The sequence below is a fragment of the Pan paniscus genome, chromosome 6 (assembly GCF_029289425.2).
Source record: "Pan paniscus chromosome 6, NHGRI_mPanPan1-v2.0_pri, whole genome shotgun sequence".
In the NCBI taxonomy this organism is placed as follows: Eukaryota; Metazoa; Chordata; class Mammalia; order Primates; family Hominidae; genus Pan; species Pan paniscus.
Genome location: NC_073255.2, coordinates 89337146 through 89354537, shown reverse-complemented (window position 1 = coordinate 89354537; position 17392 = coordinate 89337146). Strand labels below are relative to the sequence as shown.

Here is a 17392-nt window from a genome sequence, read left to right as displayed (position 1 = left end):
GTGACATTTCCAGGCTCTAGGAATTAGGACCTGCTCTCTCTGGGTGGCCGTTGTTCACTCCACCACCCCAGGTTTCCCCATCCTACCAAAAGACACAGCAGCATTGTGTCAACTGCCCAAACTGAAAACCTATGAGTTATTCTTGACCTGTCCTTTTTCCTGAGCAAGTTCTGTGGATTTAACTTAGCGGTCACACTGCCAACTTCAACCTAACTCCACTGCCACCAACTCAGTCCAGGCCACCAGTTCTTGTTTAGGTGACTGCCATGACCCCCATTGGTTTCTCCCTGCCTCGACTCTGTCCCCTCCATCCTATATCCCCACACTGTAACCAGACTGATTATTTATTTATTTATTTATTTTTTGGGGAAAGAAGCTTGCTCTATCCCCCAGGCTGGAGTGCGGTGGCACAATCTCAGCTTACTGCAACCTCCGCCTCCCAGGTTCAAACGATTCTGCCTCAGCCTCCCAAGTAGCTGAGATTACAGGTGTCTGCCACCATGCCTGGCTAATCTTTGTATTTTTAGTAGAGACGGGTTTTGTCATGTTGGCCAGGCTGGTCTCAAACTCCTGACCTCAAGTGATCCACCTGCCTTGGCCTCCCAAAGTGCTAGGATTACAGGTGTGAGCCACCGCACCTGGCCAGACTGATCTTTAAAGAAGTATACATGAACACAGCACTCCATGACTTAAAACCCTTAAGAGGACTACCATTTATCTCAAGATAAAAGAACAAAATCCTCGCTGGGCACAGTGGTTCATGCCTGTAATCACTGCTTTGGGAAGCCGAGGTGGGAAGATCACTTTAGGCCAGGAGTTCGAGACCATCCATGGGCAACAGGGTGAGACCGCATTTCTACAAAAGATAAAATTTGCTGGGTGTGGTGGTGCACGTCTGTAGTCCCAGCTACTTGGAGGGTGAAGTGGGAGGATCACTTGAGCCCTGGAGTTTGAGGCTGCAGTGAGCTATGACGGTGCCACTGCACTCCAGCCTGGGTGACAGAGTGGGACCTCATCAAAAGCAAAAACAAAACCGTTATTGTGGCTTTGAGGCCTGGATCATAACTACATCATTTAATTTGGCCAAACCGGCCCATTTCAGCTACCCAAATACCCCGTGTGCTTTCTTGCTTGGCTCTGGGACTAATGTGGTTACTGGTGCAGGGTGAGTGGCAGGTATCATGAACCACATTGTGGACCTGGAGTTGCTAGGACCTTTTCTGCCATTACACAGAAAAATCCTCCCTGAGAACACAGCCATTGGAGGACACATGGCAGAGGAAGATAAGACAATAAACAGAGACACATAATTATGGCCAGCGTGGGGGCTCACGCCTGTAATCCCAAAACTTTGGGAGGCCGAGGTGGGCAGATCACCTAAGGTCAGGAGTTCGAGGCCAGCCTGGCCAATATGGTGAAACCCCGTCTCTACTAAAAATACAAAAATTAGCCGGGCGTGGTGGCACGGGCCTGTAGTCCTAGCTACTCCAGAGGGTGAGGCAGGAGAATTGCTTGAACCTGGGAGGCGGAGGTTGCAGTGAGCCAAGATCGCGACACTGCGCGACAGAGTGAGACTTTTTGTCTGAAAAAATATATATATATACACACATACACACATGTATACACACACACACATATATATATATGAAATGACCAATACACATGTGAAGATATTCAACGCAATAACTGCGGTTAAACAGCAGTAAAATCCCATTATTTATCCATCAGATTGACAAAGACTGAAGAACTAGAGAAGAAGTGGCGAAACGGGCTCGCAGCGTCGCACTCCCTACCCCGGCAGGTGCGCGATCACACACACACCCTGCAGAGGGACTTCGACCGGCACTTCCGGTCCCGGAAGGGCGTGCCCTTGGACCCCGGAAGTCCGGGCGGGGGCAGAGCCGGGTGCGCTTTGCGACAGAGCCGTAAAGGCGCGCGGGAACATGGGGCTGTACGCTGCGGTGGCAGGCGTGCTGGCCGGCGTGGAGAGCCGCCAGGGCTCTATCAAGGGGCTGGTGTACTCCAGCAACTTCCAGGTAGCGGGCCCGGGCGCGAGTAGTAGGGGTGGGGGGTGAGGAACCCGGGGTGGGGTGGGACGGGCCCGGGTGGGGTCGGGAGGTGGGGCCCGGCGAGGAGGGACGGGGGAGCCCCCGACCCAGCTTGTCTCCCTCGGCCACACAGAACGTGAAGCAGCTGTACGCGCTGGTGTGCGAAACGCAGCGCTACTCCGCCGTGCTGGATGCTGTGATCGCCAGCGCCGGCCTCCTCCGTGCGGAGAAGAAGCTGCGGCCGCACCTGGCCAAGGTGAGGGGAGGGGAGGGACGGGGAAGTGAACCCCGACGGTCAGCGCTTTGTCATCTGGTTTCAGCCCTGCTGCCGTGCACGGCGGGACTGGAGCAAGTCGCTCACCTGAAATGAGTATGAGCAGACCTTCCCTGGGTTACGAATTGAGATGGGATGAAAATGCTTTAACTTCGAGTGTTTTGAAGGATTAAATAACCGAAGTACAAAGTAGTAGTAGCGGAGACTGTAAGGAAGTCGGGCGTGGCGGCGCGCACCTGTGGTCCCAGCTACTTGGAAGGCTGAGGGGGGAGGATCACTTGAGCCCAGGAGTTCGAAGCTGCAGTGAGCTGTGATGTGGCCACTGCACTTCAGCCTGGGCGACAGAGCTAGACCCCATTCTAAAAAAAAACAAAAACCCCAAACCCACACCCACGAAAGGGTAATGTTGGCAAGAAGTTGGGTGCAGAGGTCTACTGGTGAACATCTGTGGGGAAAGGGTCTAAGGCTGGGAAGCGAGACGCCAGGTTCCGATCCTGTTGTGTAGTTAATTTCTGGTGTGGTCTTGAGTAAGGTACCCCGCCTTTATCTGTAACCATCTAGTCAGGTGATCTCTTTAGCCATTCCAGTGCCCGGGCTCTATTAGAGTTAGTTCTAAGGCATTCATACTTCTTGCTTAGGGCGTTTTTGTCTTTGATCCCTCATCCCCAGGTGCTAGTGTATGAGTTGTTGGGAAAGGGCTTTCGAGGGGGTGGGGGCCAATGGAAGGCTCTGTTGGGCCGGCACCAGGCGAGGTGTTGAGTTGGCTTGGCTCAAGGTTCTTCAGGGTGTGAGCTGGAATGAGGACCTGTTGGAAGTGGGATCCAGGCCTGGTCCAGGTGAGCTGGAAGGAGTTGGGGGGTGGGGGAGGTGGGGAACTTTGCTCCTGCCTACTCACTGCTCATTGCGTCCTACCTAGCCTCCCAGCTGCCTCGATTTGTGCGTGTGAACACTCTCAAGACCTGCTCCGTTTATGTAGTTATTTCAAGAAACAAGGTTTCTCCTATCAGGGTCGGGCTTCCAGGTGAGAGCTTAGAGCCCTGGCTGTCCTCATCTAGGGAGGTGTCTGGGGTACTGGGAAGAGAAGTGGTTGGATAGTTGTGACTTTGCTCTCTGGGCTTTGTTCCTACCTTTCCAGCAGTTTCTCCATCTCCAAGGTTTGTTTTCCTCGCATCCCTTAAACATCGAACTCCTAGGAGCCCCATCCTACATTCTTCCGGAGCTCTCCGTTTTTTCTCTAACTTTAGCTCCTGCCTCCCACCTGGTGATTCTCACCACCCAGTGTAGACTTCCCTTTTGCATTCTTCCCTCCTTAGGTTCATATGAATGCACCACAGATGCCACAGTCGCTGCATTTGTCATCTTTCCTCTCAGACTTTACACTTAGTACATCCCCAGTTTAATCTAACAGATGTCACCGTTTTCCACCCATTTGGTCAAGCCAGAAACGGAGTCATCCTAGGTGCTTCCTTCCCCTCCCTCCAATCATTTACTCCCCTACCTTGAGCATCTTTCTCAGCTCCACTCCTTTTTTTTTTTTTTTTTTTTTTTTTTTTAAGGACTGAGTCTCGCTCTGTCACTCTCACCGAGGCTGGAGTGCAGTGGCATGATCTTGGTTCACTACCTCCAAGGTTCATGCAATGCTCCTTCCTCAGCCTCCTGCGTAGCTGGGATTAGAGGCTCCCACCACCATGTCCAGCTAATTTTTGTATTTTTAGTAGAGATGAGGTTTCACCATGTTGACCAGGCTGGTCTCAAACTCCTGACGTCAGGTGATCTGCCCATCTTGGCCTCCCACAGTGCTGGGATTACAGGCGTGAGCCACAGTGCCCGGCCTCCACTCCTTTCTCTTAATTCCCCCGGACACTGCCTAGGTTAAGCACTCATTTCTTATTGGGATGACCACAAGAACTTCCCAGACTGGTCTCTCTGCTTCCAGACTGTCTCACTGCGTTTTCCTTGAGGTTGACTGTAGGAAGCTCTAAAGGCAGATCTGATGCATTACTCCTCTGCTAAGTTTTTTTTTTTTTTTTTTTTTTTTTTTTTGAGAGAGTTTTGCTCGTTCCCCAGGCTGGATGGAGTGCCCTGGCGCGATCTCGGCTCACCGCAACCTCTGCCTCCTGGGTTCAAGCGATTCTCCTGCCTCAGCCTCCTGAGTAGCTGGGATTATGAAGGGGTGGCCTGCCCCTCCACATCTGTGGGATATCTCATCAGGTGGGACAAGAGACTGAGAAAAGAAATAAGACACAGAGACAAAGTATAGAGAAACAACAGTGGGCCCAGGAGACTGGCACTTAGCATACCAAGGACCTGCACCAGCACTGGTCTCCGAGTTCCCTCAGTTTTTATTGATTATTATTTTCATTATCTCAGCACAAGGAATGCGGTAGGAGAGCAGGGTGATAATAAGGAGAAGGTCAGCAAAAAAACATGTGAGCAAAAGAATCTATGTCATAATTAAGTTCAAAGGGAGGTACTATGCCTGGACGTGCACGTAGGCCAGATTTATGTTTCTCTCCGCCCAAACATCTGTGGAGTAAAGAACAACAAGGCAGCATTGCTGCCAACATGTCTCGCCTCCCGCCACAGGGTGGTTTTTCTCCTATCTCAGAATTGAACAAATGTACAATCGGGTTTTATACCGAGACATTCAGTTCCCAGGGGCAGGCAGGGGACAGTGGCCTTCCTCTATCTCAACTGCAAGGCTTTCCTCTTTTACTGATCCACCTCAGCACAGACCCTTTACGGGTGTCGGGCTGGGGCACGGCCTCTCATCCCATGAGGCTATATTTCAGACTATCACATGGGGAGAACCTTGGACAATACCTGGCTTTCCAGGGCAGAGGTCCCTGCAGCTTTTCACAGTACATTGTGCCTCTGGTTTATTGAGACTAGAGAATGGCGAAGACTTTTACCAAGCATACTGCTTGTAAACATTTTATTAACAAGGCATGTCCTTCACAGCCCTAGATCCTTTAAACCTTGATTCCATACAACACGTTTTTGTGAGCTCAAATTTGGGGCAAAGTGGCTGAGGCAAAGTCACAAATTAACAGCATCTCAGCCAACCAATTGTTCAAGGTACAGGTCAAAATGGAATTTCTTATGTCTTCCCTTTCTACATAGACACAGTAACAGTCTGATCTCTCTTTCTTTTCCCTACAGGATTGCAGGCATGCAGCACCATGCCTGGCTAATTTTGTATTTTTAGTAGAGACGGGATTTCTCCATGTTGGCCAGGCTGGTCTCAAACTCCTGACCTCAGGTGATCTGCCCACCTTGGCCTCCCAAAATGCTGGGATTACAGGCATGAACCACCGCGCCCGGCCATGCTAAGTCCTTTCTTGGCTCCATTGTGCTGTCCCTCCTGCTTCCTCTCCAGGTCCATCTGCCACGGTGCTACGTGCACCAGCATGCCAGCAACAGTGGCTGGTCCCTGCCCCGTGCCTCCTCCACTGGGCTCACACCTGTCTTATTTTGTCCTTTGGTGGCTCTGAGAAGCAGCCTCTGCCCCTCTCCCTTTCCCCTACTCTTTGTAAGATCCTCTTCCTTCTGCCCTACCATGTTGCTTGGACACCAGGGTGGAATAGCAGAGAACGGCTGCTTGTGTTTGAATTCCAGCTCTGCCACTTTGATAGATTTCTGAACTGAGACATGTGACTCTCTAGGCCTATTTCTGCATGGATCGGAGAGTGGGCGGGACTCCTTTACTGAGTTATAGTGAATGTAGTTTTAACCTAAGCGCCTCAGATGACTAACTCCTCATCCATCAAGAATGAGCTCAGCTCTCACTTCCCCACTCCTCACCCCCCTGTAAAGTAACCTTTCTCCAAGGTTATGCTTCAACAGGAATAGCTAACATTTATTAAATTGTGGCACGTAAGTATCTTGGATATATTGGCTTATTGAATCCTCACACCTACTATTTTACAGAGATGCCAGTGGGGCTTGAGATTGAATCACTTGCCCAGGCTCCCACTGCTGGTAAACAGTAGAGGGGGCTCCTGACCCATCAGTCTGGCTTGACAACCCATTCCCTCAACTGCGGATTCCCGGATTCCCTTATCACCCTGTTAATTTCTCCGTAGCTGTGGTAACATTTGTTGCATGAATGGACCGTTGAAATGGGGCCTGGCAGGGAGAAATTCAGGAAATGATGAATGAATGGTTCTTCCCTGGCAGCCTCGATGACTTATGAGCCCTCAAGGGGAAGCATTTTCTCCTGGACCCCTTGATGCCGGAGCTGCTGGTGTTTCCCACCCAGACAGATCTGCGTGAACACCCACTGTACCGGGCCGGACACCTCATTCTGCAGGACAGGGTAGGCAAGAGGAATAGAAAAGGGAAGAATGTGTAGGCACGGGAAAGGCCTAGCCTGGGGTCTCTGTTTACCTGGCCCCTGTGCTCTGCCTGCCAGGCCAGCTGTCTCCCAGCCATGCTGCTGGACCCCCCGCCAGGCTCCCATGTCATCGATGCCTGTGCCGCCCCAGGCAATAAGACCAGTCACTTGGCTGCTCTTCTGAAGAACCAAGGGTGAGTGCCGCAGTCAGGAGCAGGAGGAGGACATGGGGTTTGATTTTGTGCCTTTCAGTGGGTAAAGGCTGAAAGGATGACTTTTGCTTAACTCTTTCCTGCTGCACCAAAGCAGTTCACGGTATTTGCCCCAAGCTAAGCTTTCCCCACTGCAGGTGTGAGATGTGGATCCCTTAGCCCTTGAGGCAGAGACCCCAGGCCAGTTACCTCTGACCCTGGGCCCCTTAAACATAGGCCGTTTCAATATTGTGTGTCCTGGCTTAACCTGCATGTTCTGGTTGTCTGTGTCAGCTGTGACAGGCCCTTAGCTGCTCCACGCATGCTCAGCTCACCTCTGCTCTGCCCTCTGCCCTAGGAAGATCTTTGCCTTTGACCTGGATGCCAAGCGGCTGGCATCCATGGCCACGCTGCTGGCCCGGGCTGGCGTCTCCTGCTGTGAGCTGGCTGAGGAGGACTTCCTGGCGGTCTCCCCCTTAGATCCGCGCTATCGTGAGGTCCACTATGTCCTGCTGGATCCTTCCTGCAGTGGCTCGGGTGAGATGGTGAGAAGGCGTGGCTGAGGGACTCGGAGGTCCACAGCAGCTTAGACCTGGAGTCATTTGTTTTGGTCTTAGTTCTGACACTTTAATGGGCTTGGGACCCTGGAGCAAAAGTTCTCTGTGAAGTGAGGATTTCAGGACTGAGGCAGCCTGTGAAGCTGTGTAACCGAGACACGCTTTTCCTTAGGTATGCCGAGCAGACAGCTGGAGGAGCCCGGGGCAGGGACACCTAGCCCGGCGCGTCTGCATGCCCTGGCAGGGTTCCAGCAGCGAGCCCTGTGCCACGCGCTCACTTTCCCTTCCCTGCAGCGGCTCGTCTACTCCATGTGCTCCCTCTGCCAGGAGGAGAATGAAGACATGGTACGAGATGCGCTGCAGCAGAACCCGGGCGCCTTCAGGTACAGGGCGTGCGCCAGGGTCGTGGAGGGGGGGATGGGGTGAACTGCTCTCTTACCCAGCATTGGGGCTGTTTCTCTTGCAGGCTAGCTCCCGCCCTGCCTGCCTGGCCCCACTGAGGCCTGAGCATGTTCCCGGGTGCCGAGCACTGCCTCCGGGCCTCCCCCAAGACCACGCTTAGCGGTGGCTTCTTCGTTGCTGTAATTGAATGGGTCGAGGTGCCGAGGTGAGTGAGTGGGGGCATGCTTGGGAGGCACAGGATGGCACCGGCACATCTAACATCTACACTTCTCTAGCTCAGCCTCACAGGCCAAAGCATCAGCACCAGAACGCACACCCAGCCCAGCCCCAAAGAGAAAGAAGAGACAGCAAAGAGCCGCAGCCGGTGCTTGCACACCGCCTTGCACAAAGCAGAGGCTCCAGGCTGACTCCTTCCTGGTGGGAAAGGAAGATGCCTGTCCTCTCCGTGGAGGACCCTGGGCCCTCACCGCAGGCAGCAGTTTGCATTTTGAAAGGTTACTGGGTCCCTTCCTTGGGCTGTGTTCTTGCTGGTGAGCAAAAGTGTTGCCTGCAGAAATAAAATGCAGAATGTACTCTATGATAGATCACAGTTTTTTATTCTTAATGTCACAAGCAGGAGAAAAATCTCACATTCATACTAAAAATTCCAACTAGACTCACTAAAAATTCCAACTAGACTCAACAGGAATGAAGTCTCTATTTATTTGTAATGGAAAGTCCCAGCCTCCCGCTGCCGTCCAGTGTGTGTACTGTACACATCCACACTCACTCACTCAGGGTTCCTGGACCGGCTGTCCTGCCTGCGGAACTGAGGTAAACTAGCTCAGGTACTGACACTAGGAGGGTCTACCTTACGTAAGGTACAGGTAGAAGCTTGATTGCTAGGCCCAGGCCCACCCTGACCCTCCAATCCTAACAGGTATTTAGGCTTGAGGTTCACTCCCTCCTCAGCTGCACACGCAGCCAGGTATAACACTCGCCCTCAGTCACAACAGGGAGGGGGCACCGGTTACATCTACATCACATTATTTATAAAATAAGAATTACATTTCATATAACATGGCCAGAAGGAGCTCTAGTCCCCCAGGAAAGCTGCCGGGGACAGCATTTGAGCCTCTTCTTTGCACAGGCATAACTTAACTATACAGCTAATTCCTAGTTAATAGCATTTATACTTAACCACCTCAATGAACCAAGCTTGAAGGAATTTAAAAGGCAATTTAGCTTAAATACAAAAATAAATTTTTGTTAAAAAACGTTTAAATATTTTTTTCTTTCAATTTAGACACACGCATTCATACTTCTCCCAAAGAGGTTGGGCGTGGCAGCAAGGCGCTTGGGCCTGGGGTATGTGGTTTCAGAAGGACGGAAGGAAAGGATGGGCTGCAGAGGGCCCTGTTTGGGAAAAATAGGATTTTAAAAATATGGTTCATTAATTTAGGTTTTCTAACATCTACTTTGGGTGATGTAGCCTCCAGTGAGGTCAGTTAAGTGGGACAGAAACAGCAGAGGGAAGAGGTCTTTGCTTCCCCTGGGCCCATTCTCCCTGGCTGCCAGCCCTTGAAGTCAGAACACCATGGGAAAATTCAGGAGTCGGCACTTGTAGCCGTCAAGTGGTGCTACTTTCCACATTCAATTAGCAAGGCCCCAGAAAACTTGAAACAGGAAGTCCGGCACTACCAACATGCCGCCACTCATACAACTCAACTCTTCCTCCAAACTCGATTCAAAGAGCAATACACAGAGCGTCAGACAAAGGAACACAGGACAAGGCTTGAAACATACAATCCTGGAGAGGCAGACGAGGGCCCAATGGGGCCAAAGGGTAGCTGGGCGAGGAGGCAGCTGAAGCAGCGGTGGGCATCCTGCCTGCTCCAAGAGCTTCTTCCTGGAGCGAGGTATCTCACCCCTGGCTCTGCCAGGCTAACAGTCTTGAGCCACCAAGCTCTGAGGGGCCAAACTGGCAGAGGGTTGGAGATGAAACATTGATTCAGGCCTGGCAGGAAGAAAATGGCAGGAGCAGCACCCACTGGGGTCTCCAAGGCAAAGCTAGATTCAAGGGCATTTAAAAAGGAGGGAATCCTGCAAGGAACCGGTGAGGGACACAGCAGCAAGAAATGGGGAAACAGAGTCCCCAGAAGGGACCAGAGGAAAAGAACCACTTCTCACAGCTAAGCCAAGCAAGATAAAGCTTTAGGGATAACCCATTTCCCAAATCCCATCAGGTGCACACCACCGATCCAGGCGGGCTGGACCCTGCACCCTCCAGCGACGACGGCTCTCGGGGAAAGGTGGAAGGGGCGCCTGCCTAAGGGTGTGCTAAGCCGGAGTCAGGGCAGCGGACACTATGTACAGGTGTTTCCTTAGTTCTCCAGCCTCCCCAGTGGAACTGTTCAAGTAGAGGTCCCGGGCTTTGGCCCTCCGCATCCTGCTTCCCCATCCCTGAGGCTTGTGCTTCCTCCAGGAGAAGGGAAAGGGCCCCAGGGCTGCCACTACCCCCTGGCAGCTGAAGCCAGAGATCCGGGGTAGGTTTGCTTTACGCAACTGGAAGGGTCCAAGGCTCTTCCTAGCAGGTGCCAAGGTCCAGATTTAGGGAAGGGGGGGTGGGGGGAACAGGGACAGGGGACAAAGGCTACTTTTTGCGGGTGTGCTGCCTTCGGGCCTGCAGTCGCTGTCGAGCCCCTGGGGTCTTGGATCCTGCACCAATGGAAAATGAAGGGGCCGCCGATCCTGGAAAGATTCAACAAGACCTCATCAGGGCAGCTGCTACCTGAGACTCTGGCTCTGGGTGCCCAAATCTCTGGAAGGCCAGGCCAGTAATAAAACACAGGGTGCCTCAATAGGGCTTTCCCCGCTGCATCAGAAACACTGTACAGGAGGAGCCTCCTGAAATGCAAACTCCCAGAGAGTCTCAGAGCGAGGCCCACGAATCCATTTTTACCTGGCTTCCCATGGGAGGCAAACTTCCACCCCGGACAGCTCCTCTCTGATCTCTGCCATCCAACTCCCATCCCTGGGCTGTGCTGTACTCCTAACCCGAAATGTCTTTCCTGTGCTGAACCTGATCTTCACGGGGCCTCAGAGGGCCAGGAGCCTGCCACCCCGCCCAACCTCTCCTCAGACAGACGAGCAGGGCCACAGGGTGGCTTGCTGCTTACCGAAAGGTGCAACACCAACAAAGCCTTGGGCGGGTGCTGAGGATGCCCCAAAGGAGAGGCTGCTGCCCGATGTGCCCACTCCAGGCGCAGGGGTGTTCTGACCAAAGGTGGGGGTGGCGGTGCCTGGAATGAAGAGAACAGAGAGCTGGCCAGTGAGCAGAGGGCAGAGGCAGGCGAGGAGCCGGGCAGGAGCCTGTGCTCCGCAGGGCACTTCCCACGGGACCCTCAGCCCCACTTCTGCTTCTGGGGCACTCCTCCATCAGCAGCTGAGCCAGACAACCGAGTCTTCATGCCTGGTGCCCCAGCTCAGCCTGCTTCTCCCACCCGCTAACGGCCACGCCAGGGCAGAGAAAAAGCCCCCCTGCCCCGCAGCCACCTCCTGGGCCTCCTGACCATCGCTACAGAGGGGAGTACTCTGGGGCCCCCGCCTCCTAGCGTACCTGGGTTGGCTACCTCCTCTGTTCAGGCCTTTTCCCCCTAGCCACCGTCCCCTCCCCTCTGAAGCCTGGTTTGTCCGTCCCGCGTCTTTTGTGATGCCCCGTGGTCCCCTCCCTTCCCCGGCCTTGCCCTGACTGGCTCTGGCTGCCTGCCCGATGCCCTCTCTGGCAGCCCCTCTGCAGGGTTGGCTGCTCTCAGGGCTTGGCCTCCGGCCCGGACAAGGGGAAGCTCCCTGTGCTCCCACGCTGCTTCCACACTGTTTCTCTTCCTTCCCTAAATACCGTAACTCAGGTTCAGATCACTTTAATCTGCCATGTCCTCATGTCACCTGTCAACTGCCAGGTCACTCCCTGATCACAGAGGACCCTTGGCTCACTGGCTTCCTCCCCATCACCACTCACGGTGACTTCGCCCTGTGGGGCTGACTGATGGTCCTCTCAGCCCCTCGACCCTGCCACCCCCATGACCTCCTCTCCCCGACCCCTGCCACCACTCCTGCAGCCACACTGTCACCACAACTGCTCCGGCTCCTGAATCTCCTGCAGGCACCACCCCTCCTGCAGCTGACTTCACCCACTCTCCACTCCTGCACCCCCTGAGCTGCATCGGGGCACTGACCCGCTGCCCCTCCTGCTGTGCTTGCTGGGGTCTCCACAGCCGGGTGGCACCAGCTGTCCACTGACCTTAGATCTACACCCACAGTGTCGCTGGGAAACACACGCCATGCTAACTGGCCTCACTTTAACTTCACAATCACAATTTTCCAGCCCACAAACTGCCTGGAAACTGATCACACTTTTTAATATGATGTTCCTTTCCCCCACTGTCCAAAATGACTATTTCAAAAGACCCCTTTTTTAATACACTTTATCCCGACCTTCCCTCTCCCAGATTTTCTCTCCTACTTCACGAAGCAAACAGAAGCCATGGATCTACACTCATCTTCCACACGGGAGGAACCATCACTGCATCCTTCTGCCTGATTCTGCAATGGTTTTCCTGAACACTTAAGACCCAAACACCCAACCCTGGCCACAAACAATCCTTGCCTCTTGGCCTCCTTCCACACCACTGCTTTAGCTCCTGCCCTCCTGCCACGCTTGTCTTTGTTCTGCTCTTCAACATACCAAACATGTTTCTGCCTCTGGGCCTTTGCATGCGCCATCCTGGGCCTGAAAGGCATGTCCACTTGTGCTGTGCCCACCCCCACCCCACCCCCATACTCAGCTTACGGTTTGTTTTTTGAGACAGAGTCTTGCTCTGTCACCCAGGCCAGAGTACAGTGTGGCATGATCTTGGCTCACTGCCACCTCCACCTCCTGGGTTGAAACATTCTTGTGCCTCAGCCTCCCGAGCAGCTGGGATTACAGGTGGGTACCACCACGCCCAGCTAATTTTTTGGTATTTTTAGTAGAGACAGGGTTTCGCCAAGTTGCCCAGGCTGGTCTTGAACTCCTGTCCTCAAGTGATCCACCCTCCTTGGCCTCCCAAAATATTGGGATTACAAGCGTGAGCCACTACGCCCAACCTTCAGCTTACAATTGTTAAGTACTCAGAAGGCCTTTGACCAGTTAAATCCACAATGGCTCCTCCAGTCATTACTACGTTAGCAAAACATGTATCATGCCCTGGCATCTCACTGAGTTCTATATTCAGTGCCTGTCTCTTCACTGCCACAGCAAAAGCTCCCCGAGACCACAGGCTTCGCAGGCACAGCTTTTCAGTGTCTGGCCCCATAGCCCAAGTCCACGACCCTCCTTACCTCCAAACACAGGTTTGCTCTCAGTTGTGCTGCCCACGTTGAAGGCAAACGGTGTGCTCTGGCTGGTGGTGCCCAGGGAGTTCTGACCTAAGCCCCCTGCGAAGGGGGTGGAGGTGGCTGTGCTCCCACTCTGTCCTGCTCCAAAGCTGAAAGCTCCGGCGGTGGCGCTGGAGCCTGGGGTGGCCACGTTGATCCCAAAGCTCCCACTGCCAGCGGGGGCTGCCGAACCCCCAAACGTGAAGGGTGATGGTGTTGTGCTGCCAAACACCGAGCTGCTGCTCCCGCTGCTGGCAGTCTGGGTGGTGGCTCCAAAGCCGGAGCTGGTGGCTGCACCGAAGGAGAAGACAGCAGTGGAGCCGCCAAAGGCGGGCTGTGAGCTGGCGGGAGTGCCGAAGGCCGAAGCCGTGGCTTTCAACCCAAACGCCGAGTGCGTGGCACCGCCAAAGGTAGGCTGGATGGGCGTAGGCACGTGCGCAGGCACGATCTTGATCGTGGACGCAGGTGCAGGTGTGGGTGCAGTAGCCGGGGCCGGGGCTGCAGAGTTTCCAAAAGTGAAAGAGCTGCCAAAGCTGGGGGTAAGGGCTGGCTTGGCGGTCCCCGGTGGCTGCCCCTCAGCGGCCCCAAATGCGGGCTGGGGGTTGGCTCCCGGATATGATGGGAGTGGGGACTTGGCGTTTGAGCCAAAGGGAATGTTGAACGTTGGGGTGCTCATGTTACTGAACGTCAGAGCGGGCTGGCTGCTGGTGGCCGGGGCGGAGGTGGCGAGGGTGCTGCCAAAACCACTAAAGTCGGCAACGCTGCTGCTGGTGGCCGTTGGCACAGCAGTGGGCAGGGACTGGCTGAAGGTGGTGACTGTGGTGGTTGTGGGCAGGGCAGGAGGTTTGCCAAACTGGAATATGGAGCCCATGGCCGGGGTGAAGCTGGCAGCAGAGGCCTGGGGCGCCCCGAAGAGGAAAGGCTGTGAGGCGGCAGTGGCGGTGCTGGTCGTGGTACTCACACTGCTGCTGCTCACACTGTTTATGCCAAAGCCAAACGCAGGCTTCGAAGCAGAGTCTGTGGATGGACTGGCAGAGGTGATGGGAGCCACAGCAGAGGTGGCGCTGGCCAGGCCAGAGAAGAGCGGGGCAGTTGTGGTGGGAGCAGTGGTGGGAGTAGTTGTCTGCTTGAAGAAGGGAGCAGGCAAGGGCATAGATGCAGGTGGCCCCATGCTGCTAAAGACAGGCTGGAAGGTCGGGGCTGTGGTGCTGGTGGTAGTGGGGAGGGAGGAGCTGGAGGGCGCTGTGGCTGTGACTGAAGGGCCAGGCGGTGTGGAGCCTTCCTTCTCACTCTTGGGTGGGGCCGTGAAAATGGGCTTGAACATGGGAGATGCTGAAGATGCAGCAGGGGCGGCAGGGCTGGAAGGTGAGGTGTTCTGTGTTCCAAACAGGAAGCTTTGCTTGGGGGCGGGGGACGGGGCAGATGTGGCTTGGGGTTTGGTAGCCGTCTCTGCCTGAAGGGTTGGAGGTGCCTTGGTGTCAGTGGCTGGTACCATGGATGGAGCAGGGATCAGCCCCAGCAAAGTGGTCGGGGGTTTGGAGTCAAAGGAGGGGCTGGGGAGCGGCCCTGGCGGCCCTGACTGTGATAAACCCAGCGGGGGTAGAAGGCTGGGTGTCTTTGGAGGTGAGGGGGCCTCAGTGGTTGCTGCTCCAGCAGATTCTGGAAGAAGAATAGAAAATGTGAAATTGGAATAAACACTTCAAAGATGATGGTATTCAGTATTTCAGTGTCCTCCCCATGCCTACCACAGAGCCTGGGATCCAAGAGTCAGTCAATAAACTCAGCTAAGTCTACACTACAGGCCTGTACAGTAAATCAAGGAAGTGTTCATTATTTCTACCTCACAGATCATCAGACAGAAAGGGATAAAATGGGGCCTAAATGGGGGCCTAATGTGTAGAGACTAAGACAGTCCAATTGTCTGAACTCTGAAGTTCATGTATGAATCTAGATACACTTTATTTGCCTACTAAGCTCACCTGCCAGGCGCTAAGAGCACGCAACTATGAATGGGGAAGTCTCTGCCCTTGAGCAAGGAGGGTGCGTACGAACCCCAGGTTACTGTCTGATAAAGAGGTGTGCGCGCGCAGTGCCGTGAAGGCCTGGGCCAGGAACACCAGCAGCCCTCGAAGTGCTGGAGGGAAAGGAAGCAGTGCTGTTCTGGACCGGTGGTTCTGACAGGCAAGGATATCCTGACCACGCCACCACATTCACACTTCAGAGGTGCTGCACCGGGAAGATCATTCTCATCTGACAGATGAGGAAGGCGAGGATCAGGGCAGCTACGAGCCAGGCTTCAGATCCTGAGCGCCGCAGCACCCCTTCTCTAACACTTCCTGATGCGGGCTCCGGCGCTGTTAAACGTGAGCCCGCTCCAGTGTGCTGAGCCAGGGTGCGTTCGGCCTGCAGAGCAATCTCCAGCGACTGACAGGCACGACGCCCTTATTCCAACCCAAGCCGGGGATGCTGCTCAGAAGGCTGGATCCACGGCCCCACTCCAGCTCACCTGGGCAGGGTGGCAGGCTCGGGGGAGTCTGCATCTTCTTCAAGCTCTCTAACAGTGGGTTGGTGCTTGGGGCCAGGAGGGAGGTGGGTGGGGAGGCAGTTGCAGCAGCAGGCAGGGTAAAGGTAAATGAAGGCTGAGTGATAGGTGGGGTCTCAGTGACAGAGTTCGAGGCAGCATCTAAGAAAGAAAGAAAGGTGAAGCAGTCCTGGCTTGTCTGGGACTTCTTTCCACATGCCTGTTGGAGAGCAGGCTCTCAGCACAGCTCATGGAGGAATGTCTGCCCTCAATTGCAGTGGTCCCTGCTGTCCAGTTCCCGTGAAGACCAACACGGATATCTCAGGTGAGAAAGACCACAAGAAAACATGGAACCCTACTTGGAATTTTCCCAGAGAAACCCATTTTTCCAAACACCAAAATAAAACCAAAGAAAACAGACACCTGAAACCTCTCGAGTGTGCAACGATCTGTGCTCCTTACCACTCTTGTCCTCCAAGGCCTGGTTGAACCACTGTAATGCAGCCTTCTTCTCTAAGTCTAGGTCCTCGGCAGTGATCGAATAGCCAAGCTGGGGAGGTGGAGGCTACCAAAGAGAAAAAGAAGAAGTCAGGCCAATCAGAAAAAATGGGAAGGCTGGGCGTGGTGGCTCACGCCGGTAATCTCAGCACTTTGGGAGGCCAAGCCAGCTGGATCACTTGAGGTCAGGAGTTTGAGGCCGGCCTGGCCAACATGGTGAAACCCCATCTCTACTAAAAATACAAAAAATTAGTCAGGCGTGGTAGCAAGCACCTGTAATCCCAGCTACTTGGGAGGCTGAGGCAGGAGAATTGCTTGAACCCAGGAGGCAGCGGTTACAGTTAGCCAAAATCGAGCCACTGAACTCCAGCCTGGGTGACAGAGGGATGTTGTCTCAAAAAACAAAAACAAAAATAAGTTAGAAAAAAAACCAGAAGAAACTTGTCCTTAGTGTTCCTAAGACTTAGGAGAGCTAAGCCGGGGAGGGCAGGAGTAGATGGACAAGACCATACCAAGGTCAGCTGTTCCCCTCGCCGAGAAGGCAGCAGCTGAACTTTCCGCTTACGCTGCCCAGAGCTGCCAGGTGTAGACTGAGAATTCGAGTTTTGTTTCTTCCTTGGGGTTGTATCTGCAGCTAAAGAAAGAAATCAAGATTCGTTTGCTTCCTTCCCTCTTCCAGAAATGGATGGTTGTGTCTACCCACTTCACATTTCACACTGAGTTTTCAATGATGGTATCTCTGAAAAGATTCAATCTTCTATGGTTTGGTTGCTTGGATGGTGTTTGCAAGATTAAGGCGCGCACACAAACCGCTTACTGTGCAGTAATTACTGGGATCACCCACAGGTGACTCAAACTGAGCTTACCTCTATCCAATCGTTAGCCCCCGTCTATAGCCTTTCTCCCTCATCAGACTATAAACTTCTGAAGGAGAGGAAATCTCTCTCTTTGTATCTAACATGCCTTAGACATAGCAATGCTCAAGACCTTTTTTCAATAGGTATTAATCTCTACATCCTCCACAAACACCTCCACCACCAACAGCAGCCCCTCCTCCTGGCTCAGCAACCTACCCTTTTCTCCCTGGGACTCCTTGTCTGCTGCCAATGGAGTTGAAGAACTGGAATGATGACACAGCTCCTCTTCTCTGTCAGGAAAAAAGGAACAATTT

General features: G+C 53.7%; 1 protein-coding gene and 1 pseudogene across 2 annotated transcripts in view; one reads left to right on the top strand and one right to left on the bottom strand.

Moving 5' to 3' along the window:
* Positions 1-1906: 1906 nt before the first annotated feature.
* On the top strand, positions 1907-8385 carry LOC100972263 (28S rRNA (cytosine-C(5))-methyltransferase-like; annotated as a pseudogene).
* Positions 8384-17392, bottom strand: part of LOC100983753 (nuclear envelope pore membrane protein POM 121C) — a 59272-nt gene continuing 50263 nt past the window's right edge. For both annotated transcript variants that reach the window (XM_034951405.3, XM_063605821.1), the window contains exons 8-14: positions 17295-17368; positions 16734-16855; positions 16186-16288; positions 15709-15885; positions 13167-14861; positions 10967-11089; positions 8384-10538 (exon numbers count right to left, since the gene is read on the bottom strand). In XM_034951405.3, coding sequence (XP_034807296.3) covers positions 10441-10538; positions 10967-11089; positions 13167-14861; positions 15709-15885; positions 16186-16288; positions 16734-16855; positions 17295-17368 — 2392 coding nt within the window. In that variant the 3' untranslated portion in view covers positions 8384-10440. The remainder of the gene's footprint in view (positions 10539-10966; positions 11090-13166; positions 14862-15708; positions 15886-16185; positions 16289-16733; positions 16856-17294; positions 17369-17392) is intronic.